The sequence below is a fragment of the Erythrolamprus reginae genome, chromosome 11, assembly GCF_031021105.1.
Source record: "Erythrolamprus reginae isolate rEryReg1 chromosome 11, rEryReg1.hap1, whole genome shotgun sequence".
NCBI classification, from domain to species: Eukaryota; Metazoa; Chordata; class Lepidosauria; order Squamata; family Dipsadidae; genus Erythrolamprus; species Erythrolamprus reginae.
In genome coordinates, this window is record NC_091960.1 from 33,004,254 (window position 1) to 33,022,469 (window position 18,216).

At 44.1% G+C, this 18,216-nt stretch overlaps 1 protein-coding gene across 3 annotated transcripts in view; it reads left to right on the top strand.

Moving 5' to 3' along the window:
• Positions 1–687: 687 nt before the first annotated feature.
• The window catches only part of RPS6KA1 (ribosomal protein S6 kinase A1), a 110,708-nt gene continuing 93,179 nt past the window's right edge, over positions 688–18,216 (top strand). The window contains exon 1 of one of the 3 annotated variants that reach the window (XM_070764258.1): positions 688–1,363. In XM_070764258.1, the coding sequence (XP_070620359.1) occupies positions 1,289–1,363 (75 nt within the window). In that variant the 5' untranslated portion in view covers positions 688–1,288. Of the gene's footprint in view, positions 1,364–1,757; positions 1,798–18,216 lie in introns of those variants that run through there. The other 2 variants (XM_070764257.1, XM_070764260.1) reach the window with 2 other exon arrangements.

Consider the following 18,216-nt stretch of genomic DNA (forward strand, 5'->3'; position numbering starts at 1 on the left):
CGGTCACAATTCAAAGCGTTGGTTATGACCTATAAAGCCCTACATGGCATTGGACCAGAGTACCTCCGGGACCGCCTTCTGCTGCACGTATCCCAGCGACCAGTTAGGTCCCACTGAGTTGGCCTTCTCCTGGTCCCGTCAACTAAACAATGCTGTCTGGCGGGTCCCAGGGGAAGAGCCTTCTCTGTGGCGGCCCCGACCGTCTGGAACCAGCTTCCTCCAGAGATCAGAATTGCCCCCACCCTCCTTGCCTTTCGTAAGCTCCTTAAAACCCACCTCTGTCGTCAGGCATGGGGGAACTGAGATATTCCCTTCCCCCTAGGCTTATAAAATTTATGCTTGGTATGTCTGTATGCATTCGCTGGCTGGGGAATTCTGGGAGTTGAAGTCCAAATATCTTCAAGTCGCCATGGTTGGGAAACACTGATTTATGGCCTAGTAGCCCGTCAGGCCAGGCCAGAAAATTGGGACGAATATATCCCCTCACGTTTCACTTTTTCCCGCGTCCGGTGTTGAATTCCCCCTCACGCGGCTCGTTCAAACAAACGGGGCTCGCTCAGCCGCGGCCGAGGGAGGCGTCGCGCGGGGTTGGATGACTGAAGAGCAAACCCCGAGTCAGGGCGTCGTGGAAACGCGAAACACCCGGGCTAAGCCAGCGAGCGCGGCCGGGAACCAGGAGGAGGAGGAGGAGGAGCCCGGGCCAGCCGCCTCTCCCACCCTCAAAAGTCGGGCAGCAGCCCGCCGAGGGAGCCGGGCAGGCGAGGGGGGCGGTCGTCGAAGGGGAAGCCGGCCGAAAACCTCCGCGGAGCTCCGCCCTCCCTCCCGCCCAGCAGTTGGACGCCGGCGCTAGACGCCGCCTTCGCGGGTCGCGAGAGAAGCCGGGCGTTCCGAAAGGAAGGAGGGTCTCCCCGCCCGCTTGGCCGCCGGACTTCCCAGCCTCGAAAATGCCGCTCGCCCAGCTGGGAGAGGAATTTTGGCTCGACGTGGAGCTGCTGGACCTGAACCTGGACCTGCTGCAAGCGGCGCAAGTGAGAGCGGCCGGACGGGGGAGCCGTGGCTTGCGGGGCGGGTGGGAAGGGGGGACCGGCGACTTTTTGGCTTGAGTGCCCGGCTTATTCCCGTGGCTTGCCGCTTTGCAGCGTTGGGCTAGGACCGCAACCCCCCCTACACACACACACACTTCGCTTTCTCTCACACACTTCTCCCTCACACACACAAACACACATTATCCCTCACACACGCACTTCTCTCCCACATACACGCACAGCCTCGAGACTCGGCCGCCAAAATGCCTCTCGCCCAGCTGGGAGTGGAACCTTGGCCCGCGGTGGAGCTGCCCGACAGGGAGCTGGACGTGGCGGAGGTGAGAGCGGCGGGGGGCGAGGGAGCCGTGGTTGGCGGGGCGACTTTTTGGCTTGAGTGCAGCGTTTCCTCTGAGGCGCTGGTTTTTCGCGCTCGGCGGCGGCGGCGGCGGCCAGAGTCGAGGCTGCCCCGGCTCGGATACTCCCGCCCGCCCGCGCGCGGCGTCGGAGGAGGCTTTGGCCGCGCTGAGGGCTGCCCCCTGGAACCGGGGGGCGATGGGCCCAGGCTCGGCCTACTGGGCCCTGAACTCCGCCTCGTCCCCCCGCCGCCAAGCTGGCCACCAAAGCCGGCTGCCCGGGACCGCTTTCCCGGGCAGCTGGCTTTAGTGGCCGGCGCAGGGCAGCCCCCGCGACAACAACCTCAGCAACGGCGCCGTGGTGGCCGCTGACGTCGAGAGCCCCGAGCCTGCTCTCAAGTGTCAAGGTTTCTACTGAGGTGAGCTGCGCGGCGGCGGGAGGCAGAGCCAAGGGGAGGAGGACGCGGAGACGGTGCCCGCCGGAGAAGCGGAGAGAGAGAGAAATGGAGAGAAAGAAAGAAAGAAAAGGGAAAGAGAAGTGAAGAAGGGAGGGAAGGAAGGAAGAGAGAGAAAAGGGAGAGAGAGGGAGAGAGGAAGGAAGGAAGAGAGAAATATAAAGGGAGGAAGAGAGAAAGAGGGAGAGGGAGGGAAACAGGGGAGAGAAGAAGGAAGAGATAAAAAAGTGGAAGGAAGAGAAAAGGAAAGAAAAAAGGGAGAGAGGGGGAGAGAGAAAGGGAGGAAGAGAGGAAGGAAGAGAGAAATATAAAGGGAGGAAGAGAGAAAGAGAGTGAGAGAGAGGGAAGAGAAGAAGAGAGAAAAAAGTGGAAGGAAGAGAAAAGGAAAGAAAGAAAGGGAGAGAGGGGGGAGAGAGAAAGGGAGGAAGAGAGAAATATAAAGGGAGGGAGGAAGAGAGAAAGAAAGGGAGTGAGAGGGAGAGAAAGAGGGAAGAGAGGAAGGAAGAGAGAGTGAGAAAGAGATTAAAAAGTGGAAGGAAGAGAAAAGGAAAGGAAGGAAGGGAGAGAGAAAGAGATAAAAAGTGGAAGGAAGAGAGAAGGAAAGAAAGCGACCAGTTAGGTCCCACAGAGTCGGCCTTCTTCGGGTCCCGTCGACCAAACAATGCCGTTCGGCAGGACCCAGGGGAAGAGCCTTCTCTGTGGCGGCCCCGACCCTCTGGAACCAGCTCCCCCCAGAGATCAGAATTGCCCCCACCCTCCTCATCGCCTTTTGTAAGCTCCTTAAAACCCACCTCTGTCGTCAGGCATGGGGGAATTGAGATATTCCTTTCCCCCTAGGCCTATACAATTTATGCATGGTATGTTTGTGTGTATGTTTGGTTTTTAATAAGGGTTTTTAAACATTATTTTAAATATTAGCTTTGTCATATGCTGTTTTATTATTGTTGTTAGCCGCCCCGAGTCTTTGGACCCATTCAATTTTATCAATATATATTTATTTATTTATTTATTTATTTATTAGATTTGTATGCCGCCCCTCTCCGTAGACTCTTTATTTATTTATTAAAAAAACCCCAACAATTGAAAGAAAGAAAGAAAGAAAGAAAGAAAGAAAGAAAGAAAGAAAGAAAGTGTGGTTATATTCAGGTAAAATAATCCGAGCATCTGGAAGGCATCTATTTATTTTGTTGTGAGCCACCCTGAGTCTGTGGAGAAAGGCAGCATAGGAATGGAATGGAATGGAAGGAAGGAGGGAGGGAGAAAGAGAGAGAGAAAGAAAGAAAGAAAGAAAGAAAGAAAGAAAGAAAGAAAGAAAGAAAGAAAAAAGGTGGGGGGGTCTTAGTTCCTACAAGGCAGTCTATGTAAATGACAATAAACAGGAGAGGAATATGAAATTGCTGCCGTGAAGAGATCTGTTGTGGGTCGATACTCCGTTGCAAAGCAAGGGTGGATTCCCTCGACCTGCGAGACCCCCTGGGTGATCAACCTCACCCCTTGTGCTCCTTCCATGTGCTGGGTTTTAACAACTGCAGTGTGGCGTGTGCCGCTGGGCAGGCTTAGCAAACTGCAGGCTGGTGCAGACTCATTCTAAAGGACCGAATGTAAAGAGAGGACAAAGCATGGCTAAGGGCTTGCAGGGAGTGGGGAGGGAGGAGAAAGTGCCTGGATGCCTGTGATTGGGCCATAAGATTAATAGCAGAGTCAAAGTCCAAAAAAAAAGGCTAGGCAGAGAAAACAATATGGTCTGCTCCAGATGTTTGGGACTGTAATTGCCGTCAGTCCCAGCCATCACGACTCAATAGGAAGATCCAAGCATCTGGAAGCTATTTAATACCTCTGATAATACTTCTGCCCTTCAAAAGGACCTTGACCACGTAGCTGAATGGTCTAACAATTGGCAACTGCAAATCTCATCCAATAAATGCCCTGTCCTACACATTGGTAAAAAAAAAAAGAATTCGAATACTAAACTGAAGTGGTAGACTCCAGTTGTAATGCATGCTTTATTTATTTTTATTTATTTATTTATTGGATTTGTATGCCGCCCCTCTCCGTAGACTCCGGGCGGCTAACAACAGTAATAAAAACAGCATGTAACAATCCAATACTAAAACAACTAAAAAACCCCAACCCTTATTATAAAAACAAACATACATACAAACATACCATGCATAAAATTGTAAAGGCCTACGGGGAAAGAGTATCTCTGTTCCCCCATGCCTGGCGGCAGAGGTGGGTTTTAAGAAGCTTACGAAAGGCAAGGAGGGTGGGGGCTATTCTAATCTCTGGGGGAAGTTGGTTCCAGAGGGTCGGGGCCACCACAGAGAAGGCTCTTCCCCTGGGTCCCGCCAAACGACATTGTTTAGTTGACGGGACCCGGAGAAGGCCCACTCTGTGGGACCTAACTGGTCGCTGGGATTTGTGCAGCAGAAGGCGGTCCCTGAGGTAATGTGGTCCGGTGCCATGAAGGGCTTTATAGGTCATAACCAACACTTTGAATTGTGACCGGAAACTGATCGGCAACCAATGCAGACTGCGGAGTGTTGGTGTAACATGGGCATGTTACTAATTGTTTCTAAAACAATATTTGCCAGTCGCTGGGTTAACCTAGGGCGCAGGGGTCTGAAACCTTTGGGGGCTGGGGGATTACGTTGGAATTACGTTGGCCTGCACTGGCTGCCGATCGGTTTCCGGTCACAATTCAAAGTGTTAGTAATGACCTTTAAAGCCCTACATGGCATTGGGCCAGAATACATCCGGAACCGCCTTCTACCGCACGAATCCCAGCGGCCGATAAGGTCCCACAGAGTTGGCCTTCTCCAGGTCCCGTTGACGAAACAATGTCGTTTGGCGGGCCCCAGGGGAAGAGCCTTCTCTGTGGCGGCCCCGGCCCTCTGGAATCAACTCCCCCCAGAGATTAGAACAGCCCCCACCCTCCTTGTCTTTCGCACACTACTCAAGACCCACCTTTGTCGCCAGGCATGGGGGAGTTAGGATATTCCTTCCCCTAGGCCATTACAAGTTATGCATGTTATGTTTGTGTGTATGTTTGGTTTTTATAATAAGGGTTTTTAGTTGTTTTATTAAATTGGATTGTTACATGTTGTTTTTATCATTGTTGTTAGCCGCCCCGAGTCTGCAGAAAGGGGCGGCATACAAATCCAATAAATAATAATAATAATAATAATTTGGAAGTGTGTGTGGGCAGTCTCCCAAAATGGGAAGGGGGGCGCAGCAGAAGGAAGATTGACCCATTCAAAAAATAGCTGTAATGAGACGTCATTAAAGCAGAAAAGCTTCCTGTTATCCTCTCCAATTCCTTCCCCCCACCCAACATATGCCCCCTCTCGTTATCCAGAAAAGTTCTTAAGTAGAGGCGTTCTTAAGTAGAGGTAGAGCTTACAACAACAATATAAATACAATATAAATAGATACAAAACGATAGAAAGAAGTCAAACCTTATCTAAGGCTAAAACATCATCTAAAAACTAAAACCCCATGAAATAAGGACAGTCACAATCATATACATGCACACCATTCATAGAGTTGGCCATCAGAAATGTAAATTCATGGCCCACGGGCCTGCCGGCAAAGCCAGGTCTTCGTGGCCTTACGAAAGGCCAGCAGGGTGGGAGCAGTACGGATATCGGGCGGTAGTTGGTTCCATAGAGCCGGGGCAGCCACCCAGAAGGCCCTCCCTCATGGTCCCGCCAACCTGCATGTTGAAGAAAACGAGACACCAAATGAATTGGTCAGCCTTTCTAAACCTGAATAGAGATTTAGCATCAGAGCTCTCATCCGTCTGTACATAACAAAGCAGTTGGTTTCTTTTTTCCTTAATGTTTTCTGTGTTCTGGGACATGCGCCCCCACCTCTCCCAAGGCCCTTTTCCATTAATCCTTGGCATGAAACGGTAAAATCTTCGGTGCCATTAAATAGATATTTCAGTCCTCTGCTCTCTGAGCTACAGGCTCCTATTAATAATTGAATAAGGATCGGCTTTCAAAGCCCTGCATTCCGTATAACCAAGCTTGAATTTGTTTTCTTTTCTTTTTTCCTGACATTGTAGAAATAATTCAGCTGCACAGTTAGTTGTGTATCTTTTGCCTATGCTGAAATCTCTTAAAGTTTCTAGTCTTCTTTTTTTTCTTCTTAGAAACATAGAAACATAGAAGACTGGCGGCAGAAAAAGACCTCATGGTCCATCTAGTCTGCCCTTATACTATTTCCTGTATTTCATCTTACAATGGATATACAGTATGTTTATCCCAGGCATGTTTAAATTCAGTTCCTGTGGATTTACCAACCACGTCTGCTGGAAGTTTGTTCCAAGGATCTACCACTCTTTCAGTGAAATAATATTTTCTCACGTTGCTTTTGATCTTTCCCCCAACTAACTTCAGATTGTGCCCCCTATATATGCAAAAGTCCGTTCCGATTTTAAAACAAAACAAAATAGAAACTTTTTCTTGATTCTGGGCCTTCTATGTCAACACTATCAAAGCTCAACCTACCTTTGCCTTCACACCTGAACAAGTGCTGCCACACCCTGAAAATTAAGCAAGTTGCATTGTGTTTTTTTTTTTAAAAAAACACACAGAGCAACCTGTGGCTGCAACCCCTCCCCCCAAACAAACGGCCGTTCCTGTAAATGCCTCCCGATTACTTTATTTATTTATTTGTCAAACATGTATAGGATAGTAGTTTGTATAAACATAACATAAGTAAAAAGTAAGGATAAAAAAGATCAATAAGACAGGGACGGTAGGCACAATGGTGCACTTATGCCCGCCCCTTACATTTGGGGGAAAGATCAGAAGCAACATGAGAAAATATTATTTTACTGAAAGAGTAGTAGATGCCTGGAACAAGCTTCCAGCAGACGTGGTTGGTAAATCCACAGTCACTGAATTTAAACATGCCTGGGATAAACATAGATCCATCCTAAGATAAAATACAGGAAATAATATAAGGGCAGACTAGATGGACCTTGAGGTCTTTTTCTGCCGTCAATCTTCTATGTTTCTATGAATGAGGAAGGGAGGGAAGAAGGAAAGAAGGAAGGAAAGAAAGAAAGAGAAGGAAGGAATGACGAAGGAAGGAAAGAAAGAAAGAGAAGGAAGAAAGGAAGAATCCACAGTAACTGAATTTAAACATGCCTGGGATAAACATAGATCCATCCTAAGATAAAATGCAGGCAATAGTATTAAGGGCAGACTAGATGGACCATGAGGTCTTTTTCTGCCATCGATCTTCTATGTTTCTTTGAATGAGGAAGGGAGGGAAGAAGGAAAGAAGGAAGGAAAGAAAGAGAAGGAAGGAATGAGGAAGGAAGGAAAGAAAGAGAAGGAAGGAAGGAAGAATCCACAGTCACTGAATTTAAACATGCCTGGGATAAACATAGATCCATCCTAAGATAAAATACAGGAAATAATATAAGGGCAGACTAGATGGACCTTGAGGTCTTTTTCTGCCGTCAATCTTCTATGTTTCTATGAATGAGGAAGGGAGGGAAGAAGGAAAGAAGGAAGGAAAGAAAGAGAAGGAAGGAATGAGGAAGGAAGGAAAGAAAGAAAGAAAGAGAAGGAAGGAAGGAAGAATCCACAGTCACTGAATTTAAACATGCCTGGGATAAACATAGATCCATCCTAAGATAAAATACAGGAAATAATATAAGGGCAGACTAGATGGACCTTGAGGTCTTTTTCTGCCGTCAATCTTCTATGTTTCTATGAATGAGGAAGGGAGGGAAGAAGGAAAGAAGGAAGGAAAGAAAGAGAAGGAAGGAATGACGAAGGAAGGAAAGAAAGAAAGAGAAGGAAGGAAGGAAGAATCCACAGTAACTGAATTTAAACATGCCTGGGATAAACATAGATCCATCCTAAGATAAAATGCAGGCAATAGTATTAAGGGAAGACTAGATGGACCATGAGGTCTTTTTCTGCCATCAATCTTCTATGTTTCTTTGAATGAGGAAGGGAGGGAAGAAGGAAAGAAGGAAGGAAAGAAAGAGAAGGAAGGAAGGAAGGATCGATCCACAGTAACTGAATTTAAACATGCCTGGGATAAACATAGATCCATCCTAAGATAAAATGCAGGCAATAGTATTAAGGGCAGACTAGATGGACCATGAGGTCTTTTTCTGCCGTCAATCTTCTACGTTTCTACTGAAGATGTTACCTAAGGTATTTGGGTAATAAAATGTCTGCAGGAAGACAAGACAATCCCTGGGAGCGCAAAGGACTCTCCGCATTTTTCCCTTTGTCACAGCAAATTGGAATTGGCATTCCTGATAAACAACAAGATTTGCAGTTTTCTACCTCTGATAATCAAATTCAGTACTTGAATTTAGTTTCTCCAGCACTTTTATTGCACTGGGGACAAATCTTGATACCGACAGATCAAGGAGCGTTTCTAAGTGTTGTATTAGCTGTTGTTAGACGTCAAAAGAAAGAGGTCTGTGTAAGAATTTATTACCTGTTAAGAATATTGGATAAGCATCAAGAGAGCTGGAGTCTTCTGCGTTTCCAAAGAGCAATAACAACGTCTCTTGAATTTCAGCACATGGAGGATGCGCATCTTAGCAGTGTGAGCTCTTTTTGTGTGGGGAGGGGGCGCAAAGATTTCATTATAATTCATTTTTCCAGTTAACATTTTAATCTTGGCAAAGAATTTTTTTAATTTTTCTCTCTCCAATCACAGTACAATAAAAATTATAACAACAACATCAAATTGTTTTGCAATAAATCAATTTCAGGAAGTGATAGAATACAATTTATTTATTTATTTATTTATTTATTGATTAATTGATTGATTGATTGGATTTGTATGCCGCCCCTCTCCGGAGACTCGGAGCGGCTAACAGCAACAATAAAACCGTGTACAATAGTACGGTAATCCAATACTAAAAACGATTAAAAACCCATTACTGTAATATAAAAACCAGACGTACATACATACATACCATGCATAGAATTGTAAAGGCCCAGGGGGAAAGAATATCTCAGTTCCCCCATGCCTGACAGCAGAGGTGGGTTTTAAGTAGCTTACGAAAGGCAAGGAGGGTGGGAGCAATTCTAATCTCTGGGGGGAGTTGGTTCCAGAGGGCCGGGGCCGCCACACAGAAGGCTCTTCCCCTGGGTCCCGCCAAGCGACATTCTTTAGTTGACGGGACCCGGAGAAGACCCACTCTGTGGGACCTAACTGGTCGCTGGGATTCATGCAGCAGAAGGCGCTCTCTGAGGTAATGCTACCACCTTCACTTTTGACATCTGAATAAAAATAGCTGCCCAATTTTTTAATGCTGTAGAAATATTACTATTAGCTAAGACCCCATTTAAGCTGTTCGAATTCTAGTATCTCACATTGAATAGGCTGAAATGAAAAGGGAAGGTTTCCCAATAATTGCTCATTGCCAACACTTAAGATCCTTCTAATTTAGAGACTAGCAGCTTAGAATTAAAGGAGAAATATCCTGACAGTTAGAACAATTAACCCGTGGAACAACTTGCCTCCGGAGATTGTGAATGCTCCAACACAGGAAGTTTTTAAGATGTTGGATAACTGTTGGTCTGAAGTGGTGTAGTTTTCCTGCCTAAGCAGAGGGTTGGACTAGAAGACCTCTAAGGTCCCTTCCAACTCTGTTATTCTACACCAACACTCCGCAGTCTGCATTGGTTGCCGATCAGTTTCCGGTCACAATTCAAGGTGTTGGTTATGACGTATAAAGCCCTTCATGGCACCGGACCAGGGTATCTACAAGACCGCCTTCTGCTGCACGAATCCCAGCGACCAGTTAGGTCCCACAGAGTGGGTCTTCTCCGGCTCCCGTCAACTAAACAATGTCGCTTGGCGGGACCCAGGAGAAGAGCCTTCTCTGTGGCGGCCCCGGCCCTCTGGAACCAACTCCCCCCCGGAGATTAGAATTGCCCCCACCCTCCTTGCCTTTCGTAAGCTACTTAAAACCCACCTCTGCCGTCAGGCATGGGGGAATTGAGATCCTCTTTCCCCCTAGGCCTTTACAATTCTATGCATGGTATGTATGTATGTATGTTTGGTTTTTTATATTAATGGGTTTTTTAATTGTTTTTAATATTAGATTACAATTGTACACTGTTTTATTGTTGCTGTTAGCCGCCCTGAGTCTCCGGAGAGGGGCGGCATACAAACACAAAATTAAATTAAATTAAATTAAATTAAATTAAATTAAATTAAATTAAATTAAATTAAATTAAATTAAATTAAATTAAATTAAATTAAATTAAATTAAATTAAATTAAATTAAATTAATTAAATTAAATTAATTAAATTAAATTAAATTAAATTAAATTAAATTAAATTAAATTAAATTAAATTAAATTAAATTAAATTAAATTAAATTAAATTAAATTAAATTAAATTAAATTAAATTAAATCAAATCAAATCAAATCAAATCAAATCAAATCAAATCAAATCCTAATTCTAATTCTAATTCTAATTCTAATTGCCAGTGATAAAACTGCTTCTGAAAACTGTTCATGAAGCCTCAGCTCTGATACAGCCAATGCAGTAGCCGCAAGGGTCCCCAAACTTGGCCACTTTAAGAGTTGTGGACTTCAACTCCCAGAATCCTCCAGCCAGCAAAGCTGGCTGGAGAATTCTGGGAGTTGAAGTTCACAACTCTTAAAGTGGCCAAGTTTGGGGACCTCTGCGTAGCGTGTCTAAAAGGTAAACGGGCTGGATGTTTTTAAAAGGTAGGTGGGATTATGATTCCCATCCTCCTGAGCCAGCAGGTCTTCAAGAAGGAGAAACCCCCCCCCCTAAAACAATCTGTAGGGCAACAAATTGGGAAAGGGTTCTATACCTTTTGTGACAGCTGCTCCAGCAGGAGGCTGACGCAGTGATTTTAAAATGCTCAAGCTGTCATTACATTATGGTATTTACTGAGCGAGGAATGAGATGCAATAGCTTCCTGCAGTCTTGAGAGGTAATATTGGAACCCCCTGCATTCTGAGCTGTTTCAAGGTCAAAAGCATAATGAGTGTGAAGAAAATGTATCCTTCTTGGCTTTGTAATTGCTGATGCTTTTTGTTTTCAGCAGATTCACGTTCTACTGTATAATTAGCCCACCTTGATTTTAACACTTCCCAGATGTGCAGGTTGGAGTTGGGGATTCTGGCAGTTATGTCTACAGTACAGTGTTCCCTCGATTTTCGCGGGTTCAAACTTCGCAAAAAGTCTATACCACGGTTTTTCAAAAATATTAATTAAAAAATACTTCATGGGTTTTTCCCCTATACCACGTTTCCCCCCGCCCGATGACGTCATATGTCATTGCCAAACTTTTGTTTGCCTTTAATAAATATTTTTAAAATAAACTTTAATAAATAAACAGGGAGAGTAATAATCTAAATGGTTGCTAAGGGAATGGGAAATTGCAATTTAGGGGTTAAAGTGTTAAGGGAAGGTTTGTGATACTGTTCATAGCCAAAAATAGTGTATTTACTTCCGCATCTCTACTTCGCGGAAATTCGACTTTCGCGGGGGGTCTTGGAACACATCCCCCACGAAAACTGAGGGAACACTGTATATCATATTTTTAGAGTATAAGACGCACCTTAGTTTTAGGGGGAGGAAAAGAAACTGCTTACCGGTATTCATCTGGCTAGCGTCCTTAGCCAGCATATTATTTTATGCCCTGGTTGAAGCTTTTAAAAAACCCATTTTTTGGAGAGAGTAACAATGAAAGAGCTTGCAAGCTGGTAAGAGCTGGGAACATCATTAGCACCTGGAAAGAAACATTCGGAGCAAGTAGAGCAATGGAAGAAACCCTGCAAAGACTTAGGGCTTGGAAAACATTATTTGCAGAGAGTAACAATGAAAGAGCTTGCAAGCCAGTAAGAGCTGGGAACATCATTAGCACCTGGAAAGAAACATTTGGAGCAAGTAGAGCAATGGAAGAAACCCTGCAAAGACTTAGGGCTTGGAAAACATTATTTGCAGAGAGTAACAATGAAAGAGCTTGCAAGTCAGTAAGAGCTGGGAACATCATTAGCACCTGGAAAGAAACATTTGGAGCAAGTAGAGCAATGGAAAAAACCCTGCAAAGACTTAGGGCTTGGAAAACATTCTTGGCAGAGAGTAACAATGAAAGAGCCTGCGGTGTGTTTTATACTCCAAACGAATACAGTAATCTGCCTCACACAACGGAAGTCCAAAGTTCCACGTCTGGCTTTTCTGATTTAAAAAAAGAAAAAAACCCGGATGTGGCCTCATGGTTATCTGGAACACCTCCGTGAGTCAGAGGAGGCCAATACTGTATTCTGGTGTGATCCGAAGTCATTTCCTAGGCTTTCGCGCTCGTAAATTGCACGGTGGCTATTTCTTTGCCCCTGGTGTCTAATTCTGCTGCCCTATTTTCAAGGCAGTTAGCTGTGCAATGAGGGCTAGAAAGATAATGTGTCCTGTCTCTTCTTTTCTTTCTTTTCTTTTTTATTTTATTTTAAAGAAACCTTTTAGCCAGGAAGCTTTTAACAGCCGTTTTCTTGATTTGTGGCTACGTGCAGTGGCTGGGGACTTCGGTTGCAACTATCAGGGCTCCAGATAGAAACATAGAAACATAGAAGACTGACGGCAGAAAAAGACCTCATGGTCCATCTAGTCTGCCCTTATACTATTTCCTGTATTTTATCTTACGATGGATATATGTTTATCCCAGGCATGTTTAAATTCAGTTCCTGTGGATTTATCTACCACGTCTGCTGGAAGTTTGTTCCAAGGATCTACTACTCTTTCAGTAAAATAATATTTTCTCACGTTGCTTTTGAACTCCTTTCCCTGTTTGGGTGGCATCCCTGCTTGCATGCTTTTTTTCAATCCCACCTATCAATGCAGACTATATATTCATTTATTTATTTATGTTATTTATTCGATTTTTATGCCGCCCTTCTCCTTAGACTCAGGGCGGCTTACAACATGTTAGCAATAGCAGTTTTGAACAGAGCCAGCCTATTGCCCCTACAATCCAGGTCCTCATTTTACCCACCTTGGAAGGATGGAAGGCTGAGTCAGCCTTGAGCCGGTGATGAGATTTGAACCGCTGACCTACAGATCCACAGTCAGCTTCAGTGGCCTGCAGTACAGCACTCTACCTGCTGCACCACCCCAGCTCTTGGAGTTTTTTTAATTGGTTTAAATAATGCAAGATTACGTAGGTGAGGTCACCGAACATAGGCAAGCATAAAATTTATAAGTACAATAAAATAAGGACTATTACAGAGTGTGGGAGAAATTATACAACTGGGTGGAAATTAAGAAAAAAGTATAGTAAATAGAATTGTAAAAGATAAATTTTGTATATATATAAATTGTAAATGTTTAATGTTGTTTGTATGTTGTTGAAATGTTTGTATGTTAAATAAAACAAAATTTTAAAAAATAAATTTATAAGTACAAAGTACAGTGGTACCTCTACTTAAGAAATTAATTTGTTCTGTGACCAGGTTCTTAAGTAGAAAAGTTAGTAAGTAGAAGCCATTTTTCCCATAGGAATCAATGTAAAAGCAAATAATGCGTGCAAACCCATTAGCAAAGAAATAAAAACTCGGAATTTGGGTGGGAGGAGGAGGAGGAGGAAGAAGAGGTGGAGGATAGTCGCTGCCGAAGGAAGAAGGTTGAGGGGAGGAGAATCAAAAAAATCCAAAACTTTAAGGCTTAAAAAAAAAAGGAACTCTGAGGTGGCGAGGAGGAGCACGCGCTTCCCATACACCCAGCGCGAGGCTGCCTCCCATACACTGCACCAGAGAGAGAAACCCAGGCGGGCGAGAGGGGGAGCGCCACCGAAAGACTCCTCTGGCAGCCCAGAAAAGCCCGAGATGGATGGGATTAAAGGGGGAATGGCAGGAAACTGGCCGGGCCTTCGTGCCGCTCTTAAATTTCCTGGGAATTTTTTCCAGGCTTGGGATCTTAAGTAGAAAATGATTCTTAAGAAGAGGCAAAGAAAATCTTGAACACCCAGTTCTTATCTACAAAAGTTCTTAAGTAGAGGCATTCTTAGGTAGAGGTGCCACTGTATAAGAAGGCCTCGATGTTCGACCATCTCTATGGGGCTACCCTTTGAAGAATGTCCGGAAACTTCAGATGGTGCAAAATTTATTTATTTATTTATTTGTTGGATTTGCATGCCGCTGTTCTCCCAAAAAATGCAGCTGTGCCAGCAGTCTTGGGCCTTCCAAGATACGCCCATGTCTCTCCAGCACTCCGCGAGCTGCATTGGTTACCGAATGGTCTCTGAACGCATTGGTTATGACCTATAAAGCCCTACATGGCATCAGACCAGATTACTTACAGGACCACCTGCTGCCTCATATATCTCAGCGGCCGGTCAGATCCTACAGAGTTGGCCTTCTCCAGGTCCAGTCAGCTAGACCATGCCTTCCGGTGGGACTTAGGGGAAGAGCCTTCTCTGTGGTGGCCCCGGACCTCCTTGCATTCCGTAAGAGTCTCAAGACTCATTTATGTCACCAGGCTTGGGGGCTATTACACGTCTGCCCCCAGTCCAACAAAAGTTATGCGAGTTAGGGGATTAAATGGGTATGAATGTTTTCATGGTCTTTGGGTTTTTAGAATGTACTGGCCAAACAAATAATAATAATAATAATAATAATAATAATAATTATTATTATTATTATTATTATTATTATTATTTATTAAATTTGTATGCCGCCCTCTCCAAAGACTCAAAGCGGCTCACAACAGCAAAGCACAGTACAAATCCAATGATTAAAAACAATTTAAAACCCTTAATATAAAAAACAGTCATACACCCCAAACAAACCATACATAAAACGGAACGGCCAAGGGGAATCAATTTCCCCATGCCTGGCGGCAGAGGTGGGTTTTTAAGAGTTTGCGAAAGGCAAGGAGGGTGGGGGCAGTCCTGATCTCCGGGGGGGGAGTTGATTCCAGAGGGTCGTGGCTGCTACAGAGAAGGCTCTTCCCCTTTTCTTATGGCAAAAATTGCTTCTTCTTACAAACTTTTCTACTTAAGAACCTGGTCACGGAACAAATTAAGTTCATAAGTAGAGGTACCACTGTATGTGCGAAGGGAGCCACATATTACACATTTATTTTTTTGCCAAGGAATTGGTAGAATTAGGAATTATGACAAAGTTGCAGCCTTATGTTAGGGAGATATGGGATAAGGCCCTTCTGGGGACTTACAGATGTTGCTGGATGAAATACTGTATGTTCTTGCCTAAGTGCTCCCTGCTACTAGATTGTGCCCATCAAGGGAATATAAAAATAAAGAGAACACTGAAATAACACACCCTAGATCTGAATGAATGGAATATTCTCATTGAATACTTTGTTCTGTACAAAGTTGAATGTGCACAACAGCAGGTGAAATTGATTGTCAATCAGTGTTCCTTCCTAAGTGGACAGTTTGATTTCACAGAAGTTTGATTTACTTGGAGTTATATTGTGTTGTTTAAGTGTTCCCTTTATTTTTTTTGAGCAGTGTATTTTTTTTGCTACTTTCATTCTATTCTGTTTCATTCCATTCTAAGTGCAACTGGTTTTTCTCTTGAATATTGTGTAGAACTTTTTTTTATTTTTTATTTTTACTGCCTCCCACATCTAACCTTGGTTCTCTCAAGAGAAAAGTCTTCCTGATGGCGGTAATGGAGGCAGTGGGATGACCTTCAGTTGGAAACTGCTAATTCTTTGAAACAAAGTCTGCAAATCTTTAGTCTGCAGAGTTCTCCTGCCCCCTACAGGATTATAGTGTCACTGCAGTGGTTCATTATCATTTGTGTCAAGCCACCTTAAGAAATGGAAATTACATAGAAACATTGAAGATTGACAACAGAAAAAGACTTCATGGTCCATCTAGTCTGCCGTTATACTATTTCCTGTATTTTATCTTAGGGTGGATATAGGTTTATCCCAGGCATGTTTAAATTCAGTGACTGGATTTACCAACCACGTTCTGCTGGAAGTTTGTTCCAAGCATCTACTACTCTTTCAGTAAAATAATATTTTCTCATGTTGCTTCTGATCTTTTCCCCAACTAACCTCAGATTGTGCCGCCTTGTTCTTGGGTTCACTTTCCTCTTAAAAACACTTCCCTCCTGAATCTTATTTAACCCTTTAATATATTTAAATGTTTCGATCATATCCCCCTTTCCCTTCTGTCCTCTACACCAGTGTTTCCCAACCTTGGCAATTTGAAGATATTTGGACTTCAACTCCCAGAATTCCCCAGCCAGTGAATGCTGGCTGGGGAATTCTGGGAGTTGAAGTCCAAATATTTTCAAGTTGCCAAGATTGGGAAACACTGCTCTACACTATACACATTGAGTTCTTGAAGTCTTTCCTGATGAGTTTGATGCTTAAGACCTTCAACTCACAAACATATTAAAAAGAATAGGACCCAGAACAGACCCTTGTGGCACACCGTTACCTTCTTTTTGGGAAGTTGGTGTTTATCAATGTTTGCCCAATCCAGTATGGACAGATGTGGAAATATTGACTGGCTATCTTGCGTAAACAAGAGAGTGAGAAGCTGTATGGTTGGACAGAACACCTTGAGTTGCTTGGAGATTGTGACTTTGGTGGGCTGCAGTTTGAGGACCCATTAATGGCTTCGGTAGGCCTCCTGTGGGCTGCAGTTTGAGGACCCATGGGTTAGACAAATCTCTACCGAACATCTGAGCAAATTTGGAATGAAGAGATGGCTATAGGCTCTCTGACAAAGCATTTGTCATTTTCTAATGCAGAAGGCCACTTTGTAGTATTCCCCGCCAGGGTGGTCTATGGCTCAAATGTTGGACTCATTTTCATGTTCCAAAAGTCAGATTGCACCCACTCACCATTTTTCCTCCTATGGTTCAAAGACACCTTTGTAAAAAAGGAAGGAAAGAAGGGAAGGAGGAAAGGAAGGAAGGGGGAGAAAGTGAGAAAAAGAAAGGAAAGAAGGCAAGGAAGGAAAGAAAGAAAGGAAAGAAAGAAAGAACGACCAAGAAAACCATTTTTATTGTTTCGGTTTTAAAATTTAAACTGCAACTGTGAGTAGGTAATATAGCAAAGACCAATTTATTTTTTTAAATTTTATTTTATTTTATTTGTCAAACATATATAGGATAGTAGTAATTTGTATAAACATAACATAAGTAAAAAGTAGTGATAAAAGAGGACAATAGAACAGTAGGACAGGGATGGTAGGCACAGTGGTGCGCTTATGCACGCCCCTTACAGACCTCTTAGAAACAGGGGGAGATCGACTGTAGACAGTCTAAGGCAGTGATGGCGAACCTATGGCACGGGTGCCACAGGCGGCACACAGAGCCATATCTTCTGGTACACGAGCCGTTGCCCTGGCTCAGCCCCAACATACATGTGTGTGCCAGCCAGCTGATTTCTGGCTTGCACAGAGGCTCTGGGAGGGCGTTTTTGGTTTCCAGAGAGTCTCGGGGTGGGGGGCATTTTTACTCTCCCCGCCAGCTCCAGAAAAGCCTTTGGAGCCTGGGGAGGGCGAAACACAAGCCTACAATTAAATATGTTAAAGGGTTAAATAAGGTTCAGGATGGAAGTGTTTTTAATAGGAAAGTGAACACAAGAACAAGGGGACACAATCTGAAGTTAGTTGGGGGAAAGATCAGAAGCAACGTGAGAAAATATTATTTTACTGAAAGAGTAGTAGATCCTTGGAACAAACTTCCAGCAGACGTGGTTGGTAAATCCACAGTAACTGAATTTTAACATGCCTGGGATAAACATATATCCATCCTAAGATAAAATACAGGAAATAGTATAAGGGCAGACTAGATGGACCAGGAGGTCTTTTTCTGCCGTCAGTCTTCTATGTTTCTATTTGATTGATTGATTTATTGGATTTGTATGCCGCCCCTCTCCGGAGACTCGGGGCGGCTAACAGCAATAATAGAACAGTATACACAATAATCCAATAGTAAAAACAATTAAAAACCCATTAAAGTAAAAACCAAACATACATTCAGACATACCATGCATAAAATTGTAAAGGCCTAGGGGGAAAGAGTGTCTCAGTTCCCCCATGCCTGACAGCAGAGGTGGGTTTTAAGTAGTTTACAAAAGGCGAGGAGGTTGGGGGCAATTCTAATCTCTGGGGGGAGTTGGTTCCAGAGGGTCGGGGCCGCCACAGAGAAGGCTCTTCCCCTGGGTCCTGCCAAGCGGCATTGTTTAGTTGACGGGACCCGGAGAAGGCCCACTCTGTGGGACCTAACTGGTTGCTGGGATTCGTGCAGCAGAAGGCGGTCCCTGAGATAGTCTGGTCCGGTGCCATGAAGGGCTTTATAGGTCATAACCAACACTTTGAATTGTGACCGGAAACTGATTGGCAACCAATGCAGACTGCGGAGTGT